Source organism: Onychomys torridus, chromosome 6 (assembly GCF_903995425.1).
Source record: "Onychomys torridus chromosome 6, mOncTor1.1, whole genome shotgun sequence".
In the NCBI taxonomy this organism is placed as follows: Eukaryota; Metazoa; Chordata; class Mammalia; order Rodentia; family Cricetidae; genus Onychomys; species Onychomys torridus.
The window spans coordinates 9,558,796-9,584,521 of record NC_050448.1 but is presented as its reverse complement, the minus strand read 5'-3'; the positions used below and the strand labels follow the sequence as shown (position 1 = coordinate 9,584,521).

The 25,726-nt window shown below is 43.9% G+C and overlaps 2 protein-coding genes across 2 annotated transcripts; one reads left to right on the top strand and one right to left on the bottom strand.

The window, feature by feature from the left end:
* Positions 1–142: 142 nt before the first annotated feature.
* On the bottom strand, positions 143–2,833 carry LOC118585540 (basic proline-rich protein-like). The gene is made up of 3 exons (XM_036190217.1): positions 2,828–2,833; positions 491–1,832; positions 143–447 (listed from the first exon to the last, which is right to left on the bottom strand). Exons 1-3 carry the CDS (start codon positions 2,831–2,833, stop codon positions 143–145), a joined length of 1,653 nt encoding a protein of 550 aa, XP_036046110.1.
* Positions 860–24,786, top strand: Skil (SKI like proto-oncogene). The gene is made up of 7 exons (XM_036191234.1): positions 860–1,179; positions 2,712–4,424; positions 17,402–17,499; positions 19,622–19,854; positions 22,620–22,849; positions 23,070–23,294; positions 24,151–24,786. Exons 2-7 carry the CDS (start codon positions 3,336–3,338, stop codon positions 24,307–24,309), a joined length of 2,034 nt encoding a protein of 677 aa, XP_036047127.1. The 5' UTR covers positions 860–1,179; positions 2,712–3,335; the 3' UTR covers positions 24,310–24,786.
* Positions 24,787–25,726: the final 940 nt, after the last annotated feature.

Here is a 25,726-nt window from a genome sequence, read left to right as displayed (position 1 = left end):
GGGGACGGCGGCTAGGAAGTCCCCCACCCGCCCCTGCCGCCCGCCGGGGTGGCAGCCCAAAGCTCTACAGTGGTTATCTTTCTCCACCTCCTACCGTCTCTGGAGGGAAAACCCTCAAGTCCCCAACCCCAGCGCTCGGGAATTAGGACGGGTCACTTAGGAGGGCGCGGGCAGGGGGGCCGCTCCCCGACGATGGCGGCCGGCTGAGGCCACCCCAGCGCCGCCAGGCGGGGCTCAGCGCCGGCAGCTGGCAGGGCGGCCGCGGCGGGAGGCCCCGCGGGGGCCAGGGGCCCCGCGACGTCTGCGCGCCAGCCGGCCGCCGGCGGGGGAGGAGGGGCGGCGCGGGGTCGCCGCCTCCGGGCGGGGGCGTCTGCGCGGCGGGCTCACCCCGGGGGGCGCGGCGGGGAGCAGCCCGCGGCCACCTCCGGGGCGGGGCCGGGCGGCCAGCTGCGGCGGCGGGGGTGGGCTGGGGGTGGCGGCCGGGGCTGACCTCGGGCGCGGCCAGCTGCCGGGGTCGCGCACAGTGCAGCCCGCCGCGCCCCGCCCCCCCCGGCCGCGCGGCGGCCCCAGCGGCCAGGGCGCCCCCGGGTCTGGCCCGTCTCCACGCGGCGGCGGGCGTGGCGGGGGCGGCCCCAGACAGCCGGCTGGGCGACTCGGGGAAGGAAGGAGGGCGGCGGGGGTGGGGCCGAGGGAACATCCTGTCTGCGCCGGGCACCGCAGACAGCGCCGTGCGCCAGCCGCCCAGACGGCGCGCCGGGCCAGCCGCGCGGGGCGCGCGCGCGGGGTGGGGGCGGGGGCGCGGGCGCAGGGAGACGGGCGCACGCGCGTGCGCGGCGGGGGCGCGCGCCCCCGGTGGGGCCGGAGGGGCGGGAGCGCGCGGCCCGCGGGGAGCCACAATAGGCCAGACGGCGCGCGCGCCCGAGGGGCTGGCTGGCGCGGGGCCGCGCGGCGCCGCTGGCTCCGTTCCCTCCCCTCCCCTCCCCCGCCCGCCGCCCTCGCTGTCCCCCGGGCGGCCGGAGACGGCGGCGGCGTCTGCGGGAAGCCGTGTCTCCGCAGTGACGTGGGCGGGCCGAGGGCCGGGTGACGTCAGAGGCTGTGTGTAGCGATGTGTGTGGGGTTCGGAGCGGCGCCGGCACAGCGAAGGCGGCGGGCGAGCGGCGGCGACGGCGGCGGGCACAGGTGCGGCCGCGGGCCGCGAGGGGACGCCGAGGCGGCGGCGCGGGTGATGGGGAGGCCACGGACCCCGTGGAGCCTCCCGGGGCGCGGAGGGCCGGAGTGGGGCGTCCGGGCTGCCCGGGGCGCGGGCGGGGGCGCGGGCGCGGGGCGCGGGCGCGGGGGTCCCCCGGGGGTCCAGGCCTCGCGGGTCCCGGGACGGGCCGGGGACAGCGCCGCACCCGACCCGCGCGGCCGGGACCCGAGCGACCTGGACGCCCGTCACCGTCGCCATCCCCCGGCCGTCTGCGCTCGGCGGGGATGCCCCGGGCTGGCCCCAGCTCCGAGCGGCCGGCGACGCGGCTCGCGGGCTTCCGGGCTTGGCGCCCGACCTGCCCGCGCCCCTCGGGCTGCCTCGGCTCGGGGTAGGTGAGGGCGGGTGGCGCGGCCCTGGGGCGCCGAGGTAACCCCGGAGAACTTCCGCGGGCCGGCTGCGTGGGGATTTCCGTCGGCGGCCCCCGCAGTGGGGCGTTGCGGGGAGCGCACTCGGGGTGATCCCGGGCTCGGGTGGGGGCTGGGAGGGCTCCTCCCTCTGCCTCCCTCTGCCCCGGGCACCTCAGCCGACGTCCGGAGTCCCCTGCTTTCCCGTCCCCCTCCGGCGGGTGAGCATGGGTGGGTGTCTGCGTGGGCGCAGGGCTCGGGGGCGCCCCGGTCTAGGTCATGCCTCCTGCCCTTTCCCTTGCCTCGCCTTGGCTGAGGTGTCCCTGTAGTGGCGAAAGTCACCGTAGGGCGGCTGGATGGCTTTCGGCGGTAATCCTGTGGGTTTGTGTTAACGTAAATTGCTGGGAGTTTAGAAAGCAAAGGTTTTTTTTTTTTTCTAATTTATTTATCGGCTTTTACTGGGTTTTTCTCCCCGGAGGGAAGTGGGAGAAGACTCTTTTCCCGACTCTACTCCATTTGCATTCTTTGTGAGGTCTGTCTGCCTTGTGCTTTTTTGTCCCGGATTAGTCTTGCTCAAGGATGGAGATTTCCAGGCATGGAGTCTTAACAGCTTTTGGTTTCCATTAAGCAAATTCGCTAACCTTTTAAAGGGAAAGTTTAATTTTTCTCTTCGTTTCAGAAAGATAGTTTATATTGACTAGATGAATTAATCCACTTGAGACTAACTTAGTTACATATGGTAGGTATATTAACATGTAGCTGGTTCCTTTGGAGCTGAAACTACAGGTTTTTTTTTTTTCTTTAGTGAGATAAAATATTTTTTAATTAAAATGGCATAGTTGAGAAAGCCTCTGGTACTGAGTTTTGTTTATTTGTGTTGTACTCTTGCTCATTTGGAGGGATATTATTTAATGCTCCTGTTATCCATTTTCTGGGTTGCTTCCTATTTAAATGAAGCTTCTTCGAGATAAGTGGTGTTAGATTGAAAGGTCACTCAAGTGTTACCGTTGGTAAAGTGAACTGAGTTTAAGATTAAGAACTGGTTTTAAATTGACCCTTTGGCCTCTGGAGCAAATTCAGTTGTAACTCCCCCCCCCCCCCCCTTTCTCTTCTTCCAGGTCAATTAAAAGAAGAGCTGTAATTCCTGAAGATAACTGGGCATTGTTTTAGATTATAGAAGTTGAGGTGACGTGGAGGGTTAGACAAGTCTTCAGTGTGTTGACACAGAGCAGACCGCCATTTTCAGTGAAGCTACCCCTTCTTTTTTGGTGTCCTTGGCAAAAATTAAATCTGTTACATCATTGTAACTCATATTCGGTGTGGTTTTAGGATACAGTAATGGCATAAACTTTCACATGCTCTGCTTAAAAGACAAAACCACCAAACTCAACCATTACACCGAACCTTGGGCATCTTGAATTGAGAAATTAGCCTTATTTTAATACAAATATCTGAAGAACCCAAGAAAACAAGATTTCCCTCAGAAGTTAGCTTATGATTAATATTCTTTATTATTAGAAGCAAAATGAGAAATTTTGTAGTATTTTCAGTTATATCTAAGGTATAACTAAACTAAAACCAACTTGCACAAATCTGTTGAGCAAGAAAATACATCTTTGGAAAGTAAACATTTTTTAAAGGGAGTCATAAGTATTTGTATACATTGCCCCTTTCTCTTCAAATTAGCAACTGAGTGCAACATGCCAATTGTGGACTTAATTATTTAAAACACCAGTGTAGCCATGGAAAACCTACAGTCCAGTTTCTCCTTAGTTCAGGGTTCTAGTACAAAACTGAAGGGAATGGAGGATGATGGCAGCCCTCCTGTGAAAAAAAGGATGACAGATATTCATGCCAGTGGGAAAGCCCTGACCAAGGTGAAGAAGGAGCATTTGGACGACTATGGAGACGGAGCTGTGGAGACCCATGGAGAGCATGCTAAGCGAGACTGTGCTTCCATACCTGAGACTTTACATTTAAACCCCAGTCTGAAACACACGCTGGCACAGTTCCATCTAAGTAGTCAGAGCTCTTTAGGTGGACCAGCAGCGTTTTCCGCTCGCTATTCCCAAGAAAGCATGTCGCCGACTGTATTCCTGCCTCTCCCGACTCCTCAGGTTCTTCCCGGCCCTCTTCTCATTCCTTCTGATAGCTCCACAGAGCTCACCCAGACTGTTTTGGAAGGGGAGTCTATTTCTTGTTTTCAAGTTGGAGGAGAAAAGAGACTCTGCTTGCCCCAAGTCTTAAATTCTGTCCTCCGAGAATTTTCACTCCAGCAAATAAACACAGTGTGTGATGAGCTATACATATATTGTTCAAGGTGTACTTCAGACCAGCTTCATATCTTAAAGGTCCTAGGAATACTTCCATTCAATGCCCCATCCTGTGGGCTGATCACATTGACTGATGCCCAAAGACTCTGTAACGCTTTACTGCGGCCACGAACTTTTCCTCAAAATGGTAGCATACTTCCTGCTAAAAACTCTTTGGCTCAGTTAAAGGAAACTGGCAGTGCCTTTGAAGTAGAACATGAATGCTTAGGCAAATGTCAGGGTCTCTTTGCACCTCAGTTTTACGTTCAGCCTGATGCTCCCTGTATCCAGTGTCTGGAGTGCTGTGGGATGTTTGCACCCCAGACGTTCGTCATGCATTCTCACAGATCCCCCGACAAGAGAACTTGCCACTGGGGCTTCGAGTCGGCCAAGTGGCATTGTTACCTTCATGTGAACCAGAAATACCTAGGGACACCCGAAGAAAAGAAACTGAAGATCATTTTAGAAGAAATGAAGGAGAAGTTTAGCATGAGAAATGGGAAGAGAACCCAGTCAAAGGCAAGTTCCGTTTTTTAGGTAGTGGTTTTGAATAGTGGTAATGGTTTCTTAGTTTTGTGTCTGTTGCTTGGTATTATGAAGGTAATGCTCCAGCTAAATCATGTAACAACAGAAGCTCGTGAGCGGCATGCTTGCAAAGCTTCAGCCATAATGTCTTTTTCTGTATACTTTCTCAGCTGAGAGAGCTAGAACCATTCCCATTTTACAGGCAAGAGAGTGAGTCTCAAATGACTTTCTAAACTGGGAGGCACTGTGGCTTCTTTGGCTGATCTCTACAAAATTTCTCTGTGTATCCCTGGCTGTCCTGGAACTCTCTGGAGACCAGGCTGGCCTAGAACGCACAGAGATTTTCCTGCCTCTGCCTTGCCTCCTGAGTGCTGGGATTAAAGGTGTGTGCCACCACTGCCTGATTTAGGATTTTGTTTTTAATACAAAAGAAAGGAATGCTTTAGAAAAACTATGACACAGAAGCAGAATAAAGGTTATTTCAGATTAACGAAATATTACTATAACAAGCTATCGGCAAAGAGATCTTATGCATTACTCCTTCCACAGCATTGCCTGGTAGGCTAAGATAACGTAAGATTTGAATGCCTGGGTGAAAGACAAGGTTTGGAGTGGTAAGCTTTGATGTGACTACATCTTTTTCTGCTTGGTTTAAAATTAGTATGTAATATACCTAGTACTCTTTAAAATGTATTGAGCATTACTTTGGAGCCATTTTTTATGTATAATTTTATTGAATTCTTATGAGAGAAGATTGGCCACTTTTTAAGAACTTTAAAGTTTTCCACTATTTAGGTTTTTTCCCCTTTTGAATACCACTTTCTGTTTACAGGAGAAAGTTTATTAACTAACTCAAGGTTGTTCACAGCAGAACTGGGTAGGCTTAAATTGTAATTTAATATTGGGTGTTCTGTGCTTGTGCTTTTGAGGGGCCTTCAGTGTCTTCTAAGGCAGTGGTTTGCTCAACATGGAGAGAATTAAATTTAGACTTTTCCTTAGGGTTACTTGCTGCTTTCCCAAAAGTTACCACTGAAATTCCTTGCTGGTGGGCACTAGCTAAGTTCTATTCTTCTGATGCAGTGTTAACTGCTTTTAAGGCAGGATTGACTTGATGCCATTACTTCAGAGTGTGAAACTTGCCTATAGCTCTGTTTGTGCAGGGCTGGAGTTCCTGCTCAGATGTGTATTGGTTTGGTACTTCTGTCTCACCCCAGCTAATTAGGCCACTACCCTTACCATGTCTGATATGGTGGCCGTAGTGTTTGCCAGGGACTCCTGCTCTGGTCTTCCCTACTCTTGACAAGAGTTCTTAGAAGTACCTGTTCTGTGCTTGGGGAAACCATCTGAGAAATACAGCTGCGTTTGTTTTGAAAAGATAAATTTACCGAAAAGCTTTGAAACTGTCCTTTCCTTGGGATACAGTAACACAGATACATATCTGTTTGATTTGGGAAGGTATGAGAGCCCCCTCCTTTTAGTTACTTTGTTTTGTTTTTCTCAGCGTTTGCTGGAGGTTTTGTACCATGTTGTTTCCACTTTTATGTGAATTGATGGAAGTTAGGGGAATTTAAGAAAATTCATCAAACCTTTTAGAAAAAAAATTGAGGTTTGTATTTAACACCTGATTAAGCAGTTTTAAAATGGTGTTACTGAACATTTGAAACTCTCCTCTAGATATGGAGAGGTAGTTTTGAAGGATCTGTGAGGGAAGTGACTTGGACTCTTCCTGTCAGATGTGGCTGGTGTGTAACTGGCAGAAGGGAGTTCTGACTTCCAGGCTAGACAGTTCCCTGGAGCAGCAGAAGCTGCATTTGAGGAAGAGTACTAGAGCTTAGCTTAGCACACACATTCCTCTTAAATCCTGTCTGGACTCCCTGAAACTGAAGTATTCACATGGGAAAGGAGTACAGTTGGAGAGCCTGTGTTGGCGGCATTCTGAGAGTCAGGGAATTTAGTTGGTGGTTGTCAGACAAACCACATTGATGAGGAAAGCTCATTTTAAAAAATCAAGTCTTTTGTTTAACACAAAGACTGTGCTGAATATTTTAACCTTCTATATGAAGGAAATTATATTTAGTGTGACTAGTGTAATTTGATATGGTTTATATGGTCAAAATACTGGTATGGCATTAAAATAGAAAGAAACCCAAAAGTAGGCACTTGTTGGAAATCTAGCAACTTATTTTAAAGGCCAGAAATATATTAGTAATGATCAACAAGCAACTTATTTGCATAACTGTTTAATTTGCATAGTAAACTATATTTAGGTTCTGAGATTAAGTGGGATAAGGTTAAGTGTTCTTAGAGAACTTGAGTTTATTCTTTGTAGAAACTATAATATTTTGGACCCTTTCTAAGGTTATCAGAAATATGCGTGATAGGTCTGGGCACATAGTTCAGTGGGTAGAGAGTTTGCCTAACCTGCACAAAGCCCTGGGTTTGATCCCCAGCACTGCATAAGCCAGGGGTGGTGATGGCACCCGAGTTCCTGTATTTGGGAGGTGGGAGTAGAAGGGTCATCCTTGGCTAGAGAGAGATTGAGGGCATGTGAGACCTTGTCTCAAAAGAAAAAAAAGGCCATATAATTCTGATATGCTTGGTTGAACTGTAGAATAGGTATTTCCATTGGCAGATAAGCCTGAAGGGTGATGCTTAACACTATTTTCAAGCAGGTAAGAAGAGGTCATTTTTAGTTAGCTGATAACAAAATTGTGGGTGACTCTTCATTGTGACACTGGCTGACCATCTCTAATTCACTGGTTAAGAATGGTGTATGCCAGGCTGGAGAGAGAAGAGCACTTATGGAAGACACAGCTTTGTTTCTCAGCACCCACATGGCAGCTCACAACCATATGTAACTCCAGTCCCAGGGGATCTAAAGCCCTTTTCTGGCCTTTGAAGGCATCAGACACATAAATATATTCAAACAAACACTCCTACACATAACACATAAAATTTTTTAAGGGGTGGTATATGCCCTTGAAGTGTATTAAAATAAAAATTTCTAAGTCAGACTCATCTACTCTTGGCACAATAGTATAGTTTTACTTTATGCAACTAAGGGAATGTTGTTGTTTAGGTTATCCATGATACAGACAGATGTTCTAAGGGTAAACAACTTGAAAGTCTTTTCTCCTCCTTGGTAAAGAAAGTGCTTAGCTTGTGTTAGCCCTGGGTTGAGCTACAGTTCACCCCTCCCGAAAACAACATTAACCACTTCACTCCTTTCTTTAGTTTTGCACTTTTGTTTCTTCAGTGATCACTGGAACATATTTCTCTTTTGCAGGGTGCTGGATGTCTAGGAAACACGTTTCTTGTTATAACCCTAAAGATGTAAGCAATTTAAAAAAATTTTTTTTGGTCAAACCCAAGGCTTTGCCTTTGTTAGGCATGTGTTCTATCACTGAGGTAGGAAACCTTCCTAGCCCAAGGATTTTCTTCCCCAAGATGGGGTTTTTCTGTATAGCCCTGGCTGTTCACAAGTTTGCTCTGTAGACCAGGCTGGCATCGAACTCAGATCGGCCTGCCTCTGCCACCTGAATGCTGGGATTAAAGGCATGTGCCACCACCACCCAGCAGATTTTTCTTTTTTTTAAATAATGGCTTAACCTTTGAAAATGTCTATAGTTTATATATACAACTTAGTATAACTCATCAAATAAGAGATGTGAAGGCATTTTGGAAGTTGAAAGCCCTTTTGTATAAAAATATCAGATAGTATTGAATGATTACTGAAATATTAATATGTACATGGGAATTCCTCCCAAACATCTTTACTTACCAAACATGTGAAACAGGTCTGTCATAAGAAACAGAAAGATTTAAAAATTATATAGACTGATAGACTGTAACCCAAGCCGATACGTGGATTGGTTCCTTGGAGATGGGGCCCATTTCCAGTCTGGTTGAGATCACCTTGAGGTTTTGGATAGTGGAGCCCAGCACAGAGGTGTTGGGATTGGTCAGAGTTTGTTTGGTACACCGTTTTCTTTGACGGTGAGTCTTGATAGGGAGTTTATAGTGATGGGTTTTCAGAGTTTATTTTAATAGTAGGAGTTCCCTGATTTTATTGTAAAGTTTTAGTATGCTTTGGGAATAGTACTCCCATGGTTTTAATAAAAATAGAATGTATTAATTTTTAACCTAAAATGGAATTGTTAGTGTTTTTTAAAAAGGACATGCTAAAAAAAAAAGTTGGATATTGATTCTTTTTATTTTGAGTTCCTTTTCACTACAACTTTGCATCTGTGTACTTTTCTCATGTGGGGCTCCATAAGAACAGTAAGCCCTGCAGAGATTGCCCAGGGAGCTGGCTTTGTCAGGTCTCCTGAGAAGAGGGAAGAACGTGCCATCCCAATGTGTGGAAAAGGGTTATAGTTCACGTTAGTTCACCTGATACAGTGAGTGGAGAAAGACAGAGGGTAGGAGCATGAAACCATTTTAGTAGGTCATGAGCGTTTAAAAAGCCAACACAGAGTAGAAAAAAATAGAAAATTTGGGATATTATACATAGTAAGGCCAATTGTCTTTTTGTATTGATAATGAAGGCCCAAATGAGACCATATTTTTAAAATGCATGTGTGTTCAACTAAGAAAAATGAAGCTTTACATTAATTTTTAATTTTAAAAGAACGGGGGTGGGGGACAAATGGAGTACTGATAATAAGAAGGTAGATGGAATGCAGTGGTATTAATAACAGCAAATGTAAATGATCTAAACACTCCAGTTAATGGCCAGATTTACCAGATTGGCTAAAAGTACCACAATTAAGTACTGCCGAAAAGAAAACCATTTCAGGGGCTGGAGAGATCATTGGCTGCTCTTTCAGAGGACCCAGGTTCAATTCCCAGCACTCACATGGTTGCTCACAACTGTCTGTAACTCCACTATCTGACACTCTCACATAGACATACATGCAGGCAAGACACCCTCAAAAGAAAAGTATTTCAGATATAGAGTCAGTGAAGTTAAAAGTTGAAGCATGGAAAAAGATGGCACCTCTGAAATCTTACAAAGAATTATTTTGGGTTTGGAGAGCTGGCTCAGTGGTTGAACCTTTACTGCCTTCGCAGGGGACCTAGGTTTGGTTTCCCACAGATGGTGATTTACAGCCAGTTCCAGAGGCTCCATTACCCTATTGCCCTTCTGGTACCCATCCATACATGCAGAAAGCCTTAGATTTATACATGTTAAACATTTTGACAGATATTTCAGTAAAAACATGGTTTTGGCATTGAGATTGCTGCTTTTCCTACTTGGCTTCAGCTGCCAGGGTTATCTGAAGGAGTCTGAATTGGGGGATTACCTCAGTCAGATTGGCCTGTGGCTTGTCTTTGGGGCATTTTCTTTATTGCTAATTGATGTGGGAGGGCCACCCCCTGGGCAGATGCTCCTGGCTTGTAGAAGCAAGGAAGCTCAGCCAGCCAGCTTCCCTGCTTCAATTGTTTCTGCTATGATTCCTGCCTGAGTTGCTGTCCTGAGTGTCCTAGTGATGGACGTGACTTGGAAAGTTACAGAAACTCTTTCTTTCACCCCCAAGTTGCTCTTGGTCAGTGTTTCGTCACAGTGACAGAAAACAAACGACAACTCGGCGTAACTGTCTGAGGATGTGGCTCAATTCTGGATGCTTGACTGGTGTGTACAAGGCTCTGGGCTTTGATCCCAAGCACTTGGGGGAGGGGCAGCACATTGATGTTTGTAGTTTCCTGTGTAAAGTTTATAGCAATAATTACAGCATACAATTTTATTTTCTTAATTTCTTTGTTAATTCCTTGACAAGAGTTTTATCAGTTCAAGTTGCAAAGCAGAGCTGGGTTACTAACCAACCACATGAACTTTTAGATAATGACTCCATATTTATTATAGTAGTAACCTTTGCTTTCCAGCTGGGCTTTGTCAGCTGTGTCGGGAGTTTGATCTTCCAGTGTGAGCAGCAGGCACTAATGTGACTCCTGGATCCGTGGGATCAGCTCTGGATAAGTTAATACAGGTGCTTAGCTTGTGGAGCTTCAATTTTGCATCAGGTTCATTCTCAAACAAGGGAGGCAGAAACCTAAGCCGGAAAGCTCCTAAGTAGCTATTTGCTACCTCGTAACACAGTTTTATTCCTGTTGTTGACAGGCTCATTCACTGCGTGCTGGCCACCCTGAGGGAATTGGATACCGTCTGAGGGATTGGGTTTCTCTTAGTAAAAGTTGTTGGCAGCTCTTGGGCAGGAGGTGCTTTGTATACTTCTGAAATCATTTATTGACTATGTGAATGACTTTGTTATATATAGTATAAAGACCCAGTGCCATCGCTTCTTACCAAGGAGGTATTTCTTAAGCAGTAGTGCCTAGGTTATCTAGTAGTGTCTTTGGTAAGGTTGCTGACTATTTATGTTGAATGTATTACATAATGATGTGCATTTAATGTGCACTGTATTTTATTTTTTATATAAGCATTCCATTAAGACTGTTAAATTACCAGCTGGCGTACTGTCTTTGAACACAAGAATTTAAAAATGATTATTATTTATAGCACTTTTTAACTTTATGTGTGGGGGTGTTTTGTCTGAATGTGTGTCTGTACATCACTTGCATGCATGTGCCTGCAGAAACCAGCAGAGGGTGTCAGACTTACTGAGACTGCAGTTATACATACTTGTGGGTTACCGTGCGGGTTCTGCAAGAGAAGCCAGTTCTCTTAACTACTAAGCCATCTTTTTCTTTTCTTTTCTTTTTCCTGAGACAGGGTTTCTCTGTGTAGCTTTACGCCTTTCCTGGAACTCACTTGGTAGCCCAGGCTGGCCTCGAACTCCAGAGATCCGCCTGCCTCTGCCTCTGGAGTGCTGGGATTAAAGTGCGCCACCACTGCCCGGCCTACTAAAGCCATCTTTACACCCCCATTTGTAGCCTTCCCCACTCCCGCCTCCAGTCAGGGTTTCACTGTAACAGCCTTGGCTGTCCTGGAAGTAGCTCTGTAGACCAAGCTGACCTCGAACTCAGAGAGATCCGCCTGCCTCTGCCTCTGGAGTGCTTCGATTAAAAGTATGCACCAGCCTGGCATATCTATAGCATTAAAAAAAAAAAATCTGCTTTTAAAAGATTTTTTTTGGGGGCCAACAAGATGACAGTGCGTAAGGGCATTGGCCATCAAACCTGATGACCTGAGTTCAGTCCCCAGGTTACACATTGTAGGAGAGAACTGTTTCATTAAAATTGGCTTTTGAAAACGTGTACACACACACACACACACACACACACACACACACACACTCTCACATTCAACTCACACAAACACATTGTTGTATTTTAAATATGGCATGGCAGCCCCTTGGTGGGTGGAGCCAAGGGGCATGGCGGGAAGTCACTCACCATGCAGATGGTATTCAAAGTGAAGTTTTATGAAGGGGAGAAGGAAGGGAGAAGAACAAGAAAACAGGCGGGGGCTGAGGAAAGAAGAGAAAGAAGGGGTAGAAAGGAAGAGGAGGTACACACCATCTCGTGGAGAGAGAGAAGGGGAGGGAGGGAGGGAGAGAAGGGGAAGGGGCTTTTCTTAAAGGGGACTTTACATAAGATGATGTCAGGACGCTGGGTGGGCCAAGGTAAGGAATCGCCTGCTTATTGGCCAGGTCCCCAAGGGGTGGGTCTGAATGCTAACACATAGTTTCACATTAAAAACTTTAGAAATGTCTTACTTTTGATTTTTTTTATTGTGGTTTTGGAAGTCCCATGAACATTTTAAAGCATTGTCCCATTTTCTTAAAAGATAATCAGTGTTTGTCACTACAAATTAAAGAGTATGATATTAATCTGATGTTATAATTAAAACTGAGCATACCACTTAAAAGCCAAGTTTATTCTTGAATGTAAGTCTAATATTCATAAAGATTTCAGTGCAATTTGAATACAAATAGCTTTGAGCAGGTGGATGTGCTTTTGAATTTAAAGTGGTACCAAAAATTCTTTTTAAGAAATAAAGTCAGTTTTCCTAAATTGTGTCATTGTGAAACTATAAGTATGCATCCTTTGTTAGGCTATCTAATTATGCAAGGACTGTGTGTATAAAGTATCAGAGTTAAGATGCAGGTTAGGGAAAGTTTGAAATTTTTCCCCAAGTTTTATTTATTAAAAATGAAATTACTGAAAATTTTGGAATCCTTTACATTTTGCTTTCATAGGTGTTATTTTGGTGTCTAGTAGAAGAAAAACCTTTGGATTGAAATAATGTATCTGAAACTTTGCTTGTGTGTGAAAGGGTGCCATCTGTTCATTTTGAGGTAGACAATGGTGGGGCAGTTCAGCAGTAGAAGCATTTTAAAATAGAAAGATTGCCTTAAACTACTAAATGATGTCCTTCTCTGTCTGCCAACTGATAGAATGCACATTGTTTTAATGTTTAAGTACAGAAAGGAGTCAATTGTCCCACATTGAGTGGGAAGATAAAAGGCTCCCATTTTGATATCTAATTTGTATTCCTGATCAGGAGCATTACTGCTTTTCCATTTAATTATATTCTTTTTTCTGAAAACCTAATTTGTATGTTGACACAAATGTAGGCTTAGGAGAGAAAATCTGGCGTGTCTGTGAATGTTTCATTTTGTAATGTGTGCTTAATTTAATTGTCTTTAACATGTAGTTAGGATAATTTGTTAGATGTGGTTATGGCTTACCACAGCATTTTAGGTAAAATTAACTTGCAGTACTTTATCACTGTTGGCATTGTGCATTTTCTTAGGATTTGTATTATTTCATTTGCATATCTGAGAAGGTGCAACCAAACATGTCCGGCTCCCCTGGGCTTCATGCAGGGGAAGGTGCCAGCCCCAGGTGTGGCTGTCTTTTGAATTGGTGGTCAGTAACCTTGTACCACTCCCTCCTTTGTCCTGGCCTCCTCTCCTCTTTGTTGTTGCTGGAGATTGAACCCATAGCCTCACAGATGCTAGGCAGATACTCTGCCATGGAACCACGACAGCTCTTTGTCACAATAACTGTACAGTGCTGTCCTGAGTTACTGAGCTACGCCGTCATCCGCAGTCACTCAACAAACACTGCATGGTAGGCGTGGCGTTAGACATTGAAATACAAAAGCAAAAATGTCCTTGACCTGAAGTTACTGTTCAGAATCTGGATAGCCACTTACTAGGGTGAAACTGGGAATTTGGACATTGGCTAGAGACAGTACGAGATCATCATTACAGGGAGTATTCTAGTTAGCTTCAGTTGTCTGCTTGATGTAGTTTAAGTCATCTGAGGGAACCTCACTTAGGGCATTGTCCAGATCAGATTGGCTTGTGTGTGACTTACCTGTGGGGCGTTTCCTTGATGGCTAATTGATGTAAAGCGGCTCACCCCACTGTGGGCAGTGTCAGCCATAGGCAGGAGATCTTGTGCTGTATAAGAAAGCTAGCTGAGCAGAGGTCCGGGAGCAAGACAGGAAACGGCCTCCTGTGGGTGTCTGCTTCAGTTCTTGTCCTGACTTCCCATAGTGATGGACTACTAACTGGAAGTGTGAGCCAGATAAGTCCTTTCCCCAAACTTCTTTTAGTCACAGTAGTTAGCACAGCCCCAGAAAGCAGTCTAGGACGTGGGATTTGCTCAGAACCTGGGGTCTGTGACTGTTGGTTGATTGATGTGAGAATAGGAAATAAAGAATAGAAATTGAGAATGAATGTTTATAAATAAACAAATGCAGCTACTTAAGGTGATATTTCAGAATTAGAGAAACTGCTGAAATAAAGGCATCACCAGGCACAGTGGCTCAAGCCTTTAATCCTAGTACTTGGGAAGCAAAGGCACTTAGATCTCAGAGTTCAAGGCCAGCCTAGTCTACATGAGACACTGTCTCAAAAGTAAAGTTGAATAAACTCATCACACAGGTCACAGTAGAGTTTTGAAAAGAACTTAATACTTAAAGTTGTCAGATTCCAAGTCAGAGTTTTTGAAAAACTTTTGCAAGCTGTTCTGAAGATTTCAGATTCCAGTATCTACTAGGAAAACCTTTTTAATATGTGGTTCACTTGAGTGATTTTAACTTTTAAAAGTAAGTCTGAAAATGATTTAGTGGGCATCATATCTAGAATTGTTTAATATATCAGACCAATTAAAGAGATTTTTAAAGTGAGTTTAACCAAAACATTTAATTTAATTCACGCTGTCTTGGATTCCCGTGGTTTGTTAATTTACTGATGCTCATCAACACCTCTTACCAAATGGAGCTGGAATGCCAAGGGTTTTGTCTGTTAGGCTGCTCTTTTAAGAATCACAATTTTAAAAAAATGTAAAAGTTTTGGAAATAAATGTGCCATTTGTTTCTTCTTAACTTTTAAGGTTTATTTTTTTCTGCAAATGAATATTTTGTTTTCATGTATAGATGTAAGTGCACTACATATGTGCTTGGAACCCTTGGAGATCAGAAGAGGGTGCTGGGTCCCCTAGAACTGGAGTCACAGATGGTTGTGAGCCTCTGGGTGTTGGGATGAACCTAGGTTGTCTGTAAGAGCATCCAGGGCTCTAACAGCTGAGCCACGCTTCCAATCCCTAAAATGTAAACATTTAAGATGAATGGAAGTGTTTCAAAAAGTTTAGATCTAAGTAGTATACAGAATATAATTTGATGATGTCATCTGGATTCAAGACTTAAGTACCAGTTAACCATAGTAACTTAAAGTACTGTGTGAACTGTAGTGAATGCTTTGCCCTGACCTATGCTGACATCCTCAGATGTCTTGCTCTATAGCAACTTTCATGTTTATATTTTGTAATTCTCTTTTCTGTCAGGTTGTCAGCTGTCTGTGGACATTTCTCATTTAGTATTTGTTGCCAGAAGTCAGTTCTCCTAATCTGCTGTAGGCTGAGAAACTGCAAACAATTGATTGGTTTACTTTGTAAATAAGTGGTTGAGTCTGCCCAGATTCTGAATAATACATCAGAATTGTGATGTTTATTTGAATCTTAGGACCATTTTACCAGCTTTGTAAAGTTTTCAGGAAAAAAAAAAGTCTTCACATAGAAGTCTTCAATGGATAACCAACTCTTAAACCCCTTTAAAATATTCTTTTCTTGTGATGGCTCAACAGTTAATTGGTTGCTCTTCTAGAGGATCTGGGTTTGATTCCCACCACCCGTAGGTGGCTTACAGCCACCTGTAACTCTAGTTCCAGGGCATCTCAAGCCCTTTTCTAGCTCCCACAGATAATGCATTCACACGATCCACAGACATACATGCAAGCAAAAATATTTATACACGTGTAAAAAAAAAGATTAATTTATAAATATTCTTTCCCCTATAATTTTGTACTTATTTGTATGTCAAATTCCTCATCCAATAATTGTTAGAAAACATACAGATCTCCCAGCAATACAAATGACCATGTTTTCATTTTTTACTTTCCCGAATTTTAAAAATAGTATTTATTTATTTGGGGGAGATCATGCACCATGTCATATGTGTGTGGGGGTCAGAGGACAACTTACAGGAGTCAGTTCTCTTCTCCCACTGCGTGGGTTCCAGAGGTTGAACTCAGGATCTCAGGCTTAGTGCCAGGTGTCTTTTAACACACTGATCTGTCTCACCCAGCCTTGCTTTTTGTTTTTCTTTTTCAAAAACCTTTTTATTGGCATTAAAGTCATTTCTTATTGTGAAGTTGTGTAATGAATGTTTATTCTAGGAATTAGTCCTTCTGTTTTTGGCTTTTTTGTTTCGGTCACTGGGCTGCTTGTCTGGTTTATCCAGAGTTTCTTCATTTACATTGGTTTTTCTCCATTAGCAAGATGTCTCCCACTCCAGCCCCCGGACCATTCCGAGTTGATTTGACTTTTAATAAGAACTGCATGTCTTTCCTTTGTGTTCTTTCCTAACCTAAAATACTGGGACACGTAAACCAGCTTCCCCAGTTCTTAGTGTTGGCGACCATCCCTTGGGTGAGGGACTTTTTTATGTGTGGTACTGGAAATTGAACTCAAGAGTCTTGCGTATGTCAGGCAAGTCCTCTCCACTGAGCTACAGCCACGGTCCTGTGTTTTCACTGTGAGGTTCTCCATGTACTTCTGAATTGCAGATGGGGTCGGAGCCTCTCAGGCAAGAGTTCAGGAAAGTCTCCAGCCGTCCTATTAGGCTAGACTTCCTGTACCTCACTTTCTTGGATCTGTCAATGTCCTGTCTGGCATTGGCCTCAGTCCGGTACCTTTCAGCTCCTCTTTCACTGTCAGGGACCCTTGCTTTCTGCTTCCCCACAAGAGCAGGGTAAATGACTGTAATAGGTGAGGAGGGTAAAAATAGAAAGCAAGCCAAAATAAGGAAGATGCTAGAACCATAGATAATTCATTCTTTTAAAGTTTTCGAAAGTGTGAGTGGGGATAATGACCACTCTTTATGGAGGGGGACATTTATTAGAATTAAGCAGTGTGTAACATTTTCAGCCAGTAATATTTATGAAATCACCGGTTATCATCCCCCTATTCCTTTATTTATAGTGCTTTTAAAAAGCTTTTAACATGAGGAGTATGGTTTACTGATCTTATTAGCAAGCACAGTAGTTTTAGATTGAATTGGCCAGAGTACTTAACTGCTGTAGAATAGTGTCTGGTTAAAATTCTGGAAAGTGCTGTGCAAGAGTGAGAGTCATTGGTTCTCAATGCTATGTGTTTTCAGGGTCCTGTTATATGATCTGGAATTGATTCCTCAAGTATGAAAGTGTTTCTGTTCAGCCATGTCATTTGAATGTGCATATTAAAACTTGGGACCAGGTAGTAGCAGTCACTGAGCTTCAAGGAATGAGACATGGCCCTGTGGTAGAGCACTCAGTAGAGTTAAGTCTTAAAAGTATGACACTTGTTCTATGGCCCTGGCAAGTGGGCATAAGATTAGCTTCAGGGGATGGCTGTGAAGCCCAGTGGTCAGCATGCTTTTCTGTCGTGGCCAGGGCCACACTAGACAAAGAGAAATCATCTTTCCCCTCAGTAACTTTCCTTTCCACATACTCCTACAGACAGATACACCATCAGGAATGGAACTGCCGTCCTGGTACCCTGTTATAAAACAGGAAGGTGACCATGTATCTCAGACACATTCGTTTTTACACCCCAGGTAAGTGAGGTTTTTTTTTTTTTTGTTCATTTGCTTGTTTGAGATTCATTTATTAACAGCTGTCTGTTAGGTACAATTCTGGGGATTAAAACTTAAATCACTTACCTTTAGGTTTCCTTATTAATTAATTACCTTTGAAGATTCAGAACTGCTTTAGACAAGTACATTAGGATTGCATACACTTTTTGCTTGTTTTTCATCATAGGGAACTTGTTTAGCTATTTTATTAGGAAAAAAATCAAAGAGTCTAAAGTGAAATGAACTGTAAATTATACTGAATATTTGCAGTTATCTTTATTAAGTGTTTGTTTTTCTAAAATATAAAGTTTCTACTTTGAATCAATTTCTTTTTACCTTTAAGAAGTAAACTGACTCTTTAAGAGTGTGTTACTTTGTTTTTTTGTTTTTTGTTTGGAACAGGTTCTCATTAGATAGCCCTGGCTGGCCTCCTTAGGCAGTCCAGGCTGGCCTTGAACTCACGGAAGTCTACCTGCCTCTGCCTCCTGAGTGTTGAGATTAGGGGTGTTCACCCCTGCACCTGGCCATACTTTGATAATTTTAAAAACAAATGGTTTTGAAACTTGGGAGACTTTATAATAACCACATCCTTAACTATTCAGTGTTTATATTTTAATAAGAGTGTATTCCAGCTGTCAGTCTTAGTTTTATAATTCACACATGCACACAATTACCATCATACAGTTTCCATACAGTCTTCAGGGTACTGTAAAACCCTTGGGAGGTTCTGTGTGTTTAATGGAAAGCAGAATACCGAGTACTCAGAAGTAGAGGTAAAGAGTGGTGACATAGGTATCCTGCACAAAGAAAGGGAGATGTCAACGGAGATTGAAGTGTAGGCCAGGGTTAGTTAAATGGCCATATCTTTTCATGGAAGGTTACTTAGATTATAGATTAAACTATGTAAATATCTCAAATTTATTATGTAAGGCTTACAGATAACCTACTTTAGAGTAATTTTATGTCAACTTTGAGAAAAGTCAGTACTTTCAGTTTTAATTTTGCTTAATAGTTTAACATTGCTATTTTATTAAGAATTTTAAGAGATTGCACTATGGGTTTTATACTGGCTGGTTTTGTGTCAACTTGCTATAAGCTAGAGTCATCAGAGAGGAAGAAGCCTCAGTTGAGGAAATGTCTCCATGAGATTCAGCTGTAAGGCATTTTCTTAATTCCTGATTTATAGGGGAGGGCCCAGCCCATGGTGGGTGGTGCCATCCCTGGGCTGGTGGTCCTGGGATCTATAAGAAGGCAGGCTGAGCAAACTGTGAGGAGCAAGCCGGTTAGCAGCACCTCTCTGTGGCCTCTGCATCAGCTGCTGCCTCCAGGTTCCTGCCCTGACTTCCTTTAGCCAATTAGACCCTTTCCTCCCCAGCCTGCTTTGATTGTGATGTGTCTGCAGTGATAGAACCCTAACTAAGATAGGTTTTGATGGAAGCATTGCCTGGTAGCTGGGCGAGAGTTCAAGAGTGTGTTCTCTCTCTGAGGCGTATAAGAAGGGCCCTGGGATTACCTCATTGATTCAGCCTCACTGTCACACTGCTTACCCGTTGGGTAGGAAAATAGGTGCCCAGAGTAGCCTTCATCCTCTTCACTCCCAGCAGCAAGCAAGCCTCACTGAAGTGGAGCTGTTGAGACGCTCCATGAAGAACTTCATGTGTCTTGAGACAGGATCTCACTGTCAGCCTGGGGAAGCGTGCCTGGGAATCACTGTGTTGCCCAGGCTAACTTTAACTCGTGGCAACCCTCCTGTTTCAGCTCCTAGGTCTTGGGATTATAAATGTGAGGGACCGTAGCTGGTGTTTCATGGTTCCAGTTCTGAGGTGCTTTTGAGGGAAGAGGAAGAGACTCACTTTTTTTTCTTCAGTATCTTTTTAGTGTTTTGAAATTACTCTCAAAATAACAAAAATCCCTCAGAATTTTGCTGTCCTTAATATAAGTGCTGACTTTTTTCTGAGAAATCCTTTCTGTGACCTCCATTCTTTGTATTTTTACATTGCTTGTTTTAGTAGCATAGAATCGGGTTTATAGAAAGACGCCACATCTTAATTTACGCTTGAGCACGCTGTGTACTATGTGTTCTGCTCTGCCTCTCTGTTCTCAGCTACTGCCTGTACATGTGTGACAAAGTGGTCGCACCGAACGTCTCGCTCACATCTGCTGTATCCCGGTGTAAAGAGGGCCCCAAGACAGAGTCAAGTGAGTTCATCTCCAAACAGCCAGAAAAGCCTCACGGCAGCAGTAAACGTCAAAAACCAGTGTCTTACCCAGACGTCTCACTTGAGGAACAGGAGAAAATGGATTTGAAAACAAGTAGAGAATTATACACTCGTTTAGGTAAGTATTTAGAAGTTATACCTTTAAGTCAGCAGTTAAAAGGCACACTTAATCAGTATTTTAAAAGCCTTTTCTATTTAAGGTAATTTCCCTCCCTCCCCATATAATCACAGCTTTTACTTTAAAACAGTTCGAACTTGGAAAACTCAGGGTGATTTCTTTACACCTCAGTGGTGAGCTTTCTAGAGTGGCGGCAGCCTGTGGAGGCTGAGCAGAGAGAAGTGCGTGGCTTCAGTGCAGATGACTGTCACTCGCTCCACGCTCTTGTTGGTAGAATTCTTCAGCAGTTCCTTGTCTTGTTTTCCGACTTTCTGTGAACTGAGAAGCTGTTTACCTGATGATGTTAAGTATTTATCTCTGAACCCGTGGTTCAAGAGGTACAGAACTGGGGCTGCTGACACAGCAGAGCAGGCTGGGACAGACAGACAGACGGCAGTGGTGCAGGTGCTGGCTGGTATTGCAAAGAAAACCTGTGTGTTTCCTGTGCCTTTAAAAATGCCGGGACCACCAGAGAGCTGTGCATGTGGAGAGGTGTGCACGGGGCTGCTGCCCGGACCCACTGAACACTGCAGCTTTGCTCAGGGCCTTGCAGGTGAAGTCATCAGCCCCCTTGGACTGTCAGGCAGTCTTGCTGTTAGGCTCCTACCTTCCTAAAGTTTTGACAACTTCCTGTATTTGAGCTGTTTATTCTGTGATTCAGTTTCCTCTGAATTGAACTGGTGGTAATAATTCATGTATCATTGCATTTGCATTGTTTGGTTTCCCATTAATTAGATGGCTCAGCAATTTAAGAGCACTTGTTGCTCTAAGTGAGGACCTGGGTTTGATTCTCAGCACCAACATGGTGGCTCACAACTTACCTGTAACTCTAGTTCCAGGGGGTTTAATCTCTGCTACAGGAACCATACAACACATGATATACAGACATTCGTGCAGGCAAAACACACGTGCATATAAAAACTAAATCTGAAAAACCGTGAGGACCTTGGACATACCATAGAACTTAACAGTGTGTGACTCACCTGTCTTAAGTGGAATAATGTGGAGAGCGTCACAGTGTTTGGTCCCAGAGCATTTTCATAGCCCCCACCTGAGCCCCTGGCACCCTCTGCCAGTCACCCATTGTTCCTTCCCTTTGGCTCCTTGTGTGGTCTAGTGTGTGTGCTTATCCTGGACATTCTAGATCAAAAGAGGCTGGCTGCAGTTTTACACAGTTCAATTTGTTTAATTTGCCTTCTTACCTCAGGTGTCATTCCTAAGAAAGCATTGTCTAGTCCAAGGCCAGGAAGATTTATACTTAATAGTTTCAGCTCTTACAATTAATTCCTTGATCTAATATTTAGGTCATTTTGAATTAATAGCTATACCATTTTGGCGGGGACGGGGGAGGTTCAAGACAGCGTTTCTCTGTAGCGTTGGCTGTCCTGGAACTCCCTCTGTAGACCAGGCTGGCTTTGAACTCACAGAGATCCGCCTGCCTCTGCCTCCCGAGTGCTGGGATTAAAGGCGTGTGGCACCACTGCCTGACCTTGAATTAATATTTATATACTGCGGGGAGTCCCGTTTCTTTTTTTGTCTGTTTCTTTACATGTCAATATTGCTGCTTATTTGCCGAAAAGATTGTTCTTTCCTGATTGAATTGTCTTGGGACAATAGTAATGGCAGTTGTTAAAAGTACGGGTTTATTTCTGTACTCTTGAGTTCTGGAGAATTGAGTTTTTGAAGCAAGATCCTCACTGGTAGCCCAGGCTGGTCTTGAGCTTGTGACCAACATCAACCTCCTGTGTGTTTGGATCATAGGTGTGTGTCACTTACCTAATTCCTGGCTTGGATTCTGAATTTTTTCATTAGCTTTTTAAGTTACCATGCAGAATTCTAGGCTCCATTATATTGTCATAGATACATGTCACTATACTCTGCACTAAAAATAGGGAATGCTTCACAAGTTTGCATGTCATCCCTGCTCAGAGGCCATGTCTAATTCCAAATCCTTCTACTTTCAGCATGTATGCTAGAAGTGAGCACTTATACTCTGAATTCTTGTTTGCTGATTTAAGTGTCTAGTCTTATGTCAGCACCACAGTTTTGTGTATGTATGTACAGTGTGTGGTTGTGTACATGTATACATTTGTGTGTGAGGGCATGTGGAGGTTAGAGGACTACTTTATGAGTTGCTCTTCACCTCCCACTTTGAGATACTCTTGAGGTTTGTCTCTTGAGCTTCTGGGATTCCTCTGCGTCTGCCTTTTTGCCTTAGGAAGGCTGGGGTTACAAATGGGTGCCCCTGCACATAGCTTTACATGGATTCTGGGGCCTCAAACTCAGGTGTTCATACTTAGGTGGCAAGCACTGTGCCAGCCACACATTGTGATCTCTGCAGCTTGTAGGAAGAGTTGAAGTTGGGGCTCATGAGCCCTCCAAGGTTATTATTGTTTTTCTAGATTGTTTGAGCAAACTTTGAATTTCTCACATTTCAGTGTGAATCTTAGAATGAGCTAGTTGGTTTCTGCAGAAATAGGAGCTGGGGTTTTGATGTGGATTACACTGAGTAGGTTAAGTCTGTAGTTCATGAGCATGGACTTTGTCTTCGTGTTTTAGCTTCTTTTATAATTGTCACTGCATTCATTGACACTACCTTTGTTAATTTCTTCCCTAGGTATTGTATTGCTTTTTAATTGATTTATAAATGAATCACTTATGGATTGTTCCAGTGACTTTTTACTGTTGGTATTTATACTTTTTTCTTCTTCTATTTCTTTCCAAAGATCCATTGATCTCAAATAGCTCTATGAGTAAAAAGAAATCTGAGTCTCCTGTTTGCAGCTTAGTGAGAGACATCAGCAAGCGTGCTGCTGAAGCTGTCTCTCCATTTCTGGTCAGAGATGGTACTTGTGAGGATGACAAGGGGAAGATCATGGAAGAAGTGATGAGGACCTATGTAACACAGCAGGAGAAGCTGAATTCAATTCTGCAGAAGAAGCAACAGCTTCAGATGGTAAGTTGCCTTAAGAAATAGTCATTGTTACAATAGGTTTTCATGATAAGAAAGTCAGAATGAGATCCTGCAGTGGACTCAGGGTGGTTTAGTTTTGTAAGAAGCAGTTCTTGACATCAGTCACTTATATATACACATGCTACCATAGCTGAGCTATAGATACCTCGTGACTTACTTTTTCCTAAGGAGATGGAAATAAAGAACCGTGGCTCTGTTACAGGAAGTAGAGATGCTGAGCAGCTCAAAGGCGATGAAGGAGCTCACTGAAGAGCAGCAGAGTCTACAGAAAGAACTCGAGTCTCTGCAGAATGAGCATGCTCAGCGGATGGAGGCATTCTACACTGAACAGAGAGACTTAGAGAAGAAGCTGGAGCAGGTGATGAAGCAGAAATGCACCTGTGACTCAAACTTAGAGAACGACAAAGAGGCCGAGTACGCGGCACAGGTGAGAGTGGGCGGGCCAGTCTGTTAGCATGGGGATGCTTGCCGCCCAGGCACTCCTTTGCCAAGCCAGGCTGGCCTTCAGAAGGGAAAACTTTTAAGCAGCTTTATATCTCCACTAAGATAGTTCTGTTTCTCTCTCCCTACCTCCTTCTCTTCCTCTCTCCCCTCCCTCCTTTTTGGTGGGGGTGTGGGGAGAGGGTGTCAATTTGTAGTCTTGGCTCTAACTCACAGAGATCTGCCTGCCTCCCAAATGCTGGGATTTAAGATGTGTACCATCACACCTGCCTCCAATAAGATTTTTTAACTTTTATTATTTTCAGTTTTAATTGGGAGTCTGTAATTTGGTTATTTCAGTTACTAATGTCAGTGCTATCTGTATAAAGTTTTGCATCTTTTTGGGCTAGGGATATAGATGAGTATTAAACACCTGCTTAACATGCATGGGACCCTGGGTTTAATCTCTAGCACCACATAAATGAATAAACAAATAAATAGAATATAGTTTTTTGTTATTGTGACATGGTAAGATGAGCTTTTATTCCAGTAAACAAGCATGAGTAACTCTGCTACTACGATCACAGATATGAAGATGAGCACATTGGTGTAGCAGCTGTGGAGAGGTCGGGGTGACTCTGTAAGCCTTTGTGAGAGAGTATGCTGCACATTCATCCCTCTTGACACTGCTGTTCCTGCAGTTCACTAGCATGTCAGATGTCAGAAAGTACTAGGTGTCCTGAGATATGCATGAAAACAGTTCAGTTTGTAAAAAGCCAATGACAGTTTGTTTTGTAACTACGGTAAGATGATGAAATGGGAAAACCAGAGTGATGGGAAACTAACAGTCTTTAAATCCTCAGTTGGCAGAACTGAGGCAGAGACTGGACCATGCTGAAGCGGACCGGCAAGAGCTCCAGGATGAACTGAGGCAGGAGCGGGAGGCGAGGCAGAAGTTAGAGCTGATGATAAAGGAGTTGAAGGCACAGGTGGTGAAGTCGGCAAAGACCACCAAGGAGTAGGAGCCAGAGAGACGTGGCTGCCTTTGGTGACAGGACTTTGTGTCTGTCGCTTGCTTTGGACATTGAATCCTGTCATCTTTCTTGATCTGCATGAAGAGAACTAGACTCTTTATTTGTAGGGCAGCAAAGTGAAGAGATTCTATATTAGTACACAATTTTTCTGTTTTCCGAATGAATGAAAATGTATGCTTCTTTGTTCTTTTTCCAGTCAGCTTGGTAATGATAGCCTATGTAATTTCAGCTGTAGACGGTCTGCCTATATTTCTAAGGCAAGCCTAACAGTTACATACTTTTCAAAGCTGCATTGTGTGGTGGAAAAATAGCTGTGTCAATTTTGTTATGCATATTTCAGGCTCGATTTTTAGATACGGTGGTAATGTTTATGATATAGAGCTACTCAACTCTGTATCTTCCTTCTCATTACAGAATATCTTCTTTCTTTCCTTCCTTCCTTCCTTCCTTCCTTCCTTCTTTCTTTCTTCCTTCCTTTCTTTCTTTCTTTCTTTCTTTCTTTCTCTCTCTCTCTCTCTCTCTCTCTCTCTCTCTTTCTTTCTTTCTTTCTTTCTTTCTTTTTTTTTTTTTTTTTTAGTTTTTTAAGACAAGGTTTCTCTGTGTAGTACTGGCTGTCCTGGAACTCACTCTGTAGACCAGGCTGCCTTCAAACTCAGAGATCTACCTGCCTCTGCCTCCCAAGTGGTGGGACTAAAGGTTTTTATATACCAAGTCTGTTTTTATTTTGTTCAGGTTATGGAATGAGGTTCCTCCTAAGAGGAGTTTCAGTGATGGAGTGAGGGTACCACCCCCTAACATCCATTGGTGAGGGCATGCTTTGCTGTGCCCGGGGCCGCACACAAGCAGCTGTAGTGGGTATGTCTAGATGACTTCAGGAAATGAAAATGATTTCTGAACTTTTATTAATAGTGGTGTGAAAATACTCATCTTCATGAGGAAAATGGATTCCACTGATATACATTGGTTCCTATGTAATTCATAATCCTCTTGTATAGTTTTTATATGTAGTCTTATAAAGGTCTTACTGAGATTTATATAATGAATTTTTCTTTTAAATTATAAACTATTAACTATCTTGAAGTTTATTTTGGACTTTCGTATGTTTAAATGTTAAAACTTGCACGAATGGACCATTAGGACTCTTTAATCTTGAAATCAGGAATTTACAGTCGGCTAATAGTATCTGATAGGTTAACAATCCACAGTTGAAGTCTCTTTACTGGCAGGAGTTTAGATCATCTCAGATGACAAATGAATTCCACGATTTGGGGACGGGCAGCCCCTGCACTTTGTTTTTATCTTTTTGCACATTAAAGTTTGACATTTTTACCAGCATGTTTCTCATTAGTTGATGCTTGACTTGAAATTTCCTAGAGAAAATTCTCAGTGAGCATTGTGTTTTTTC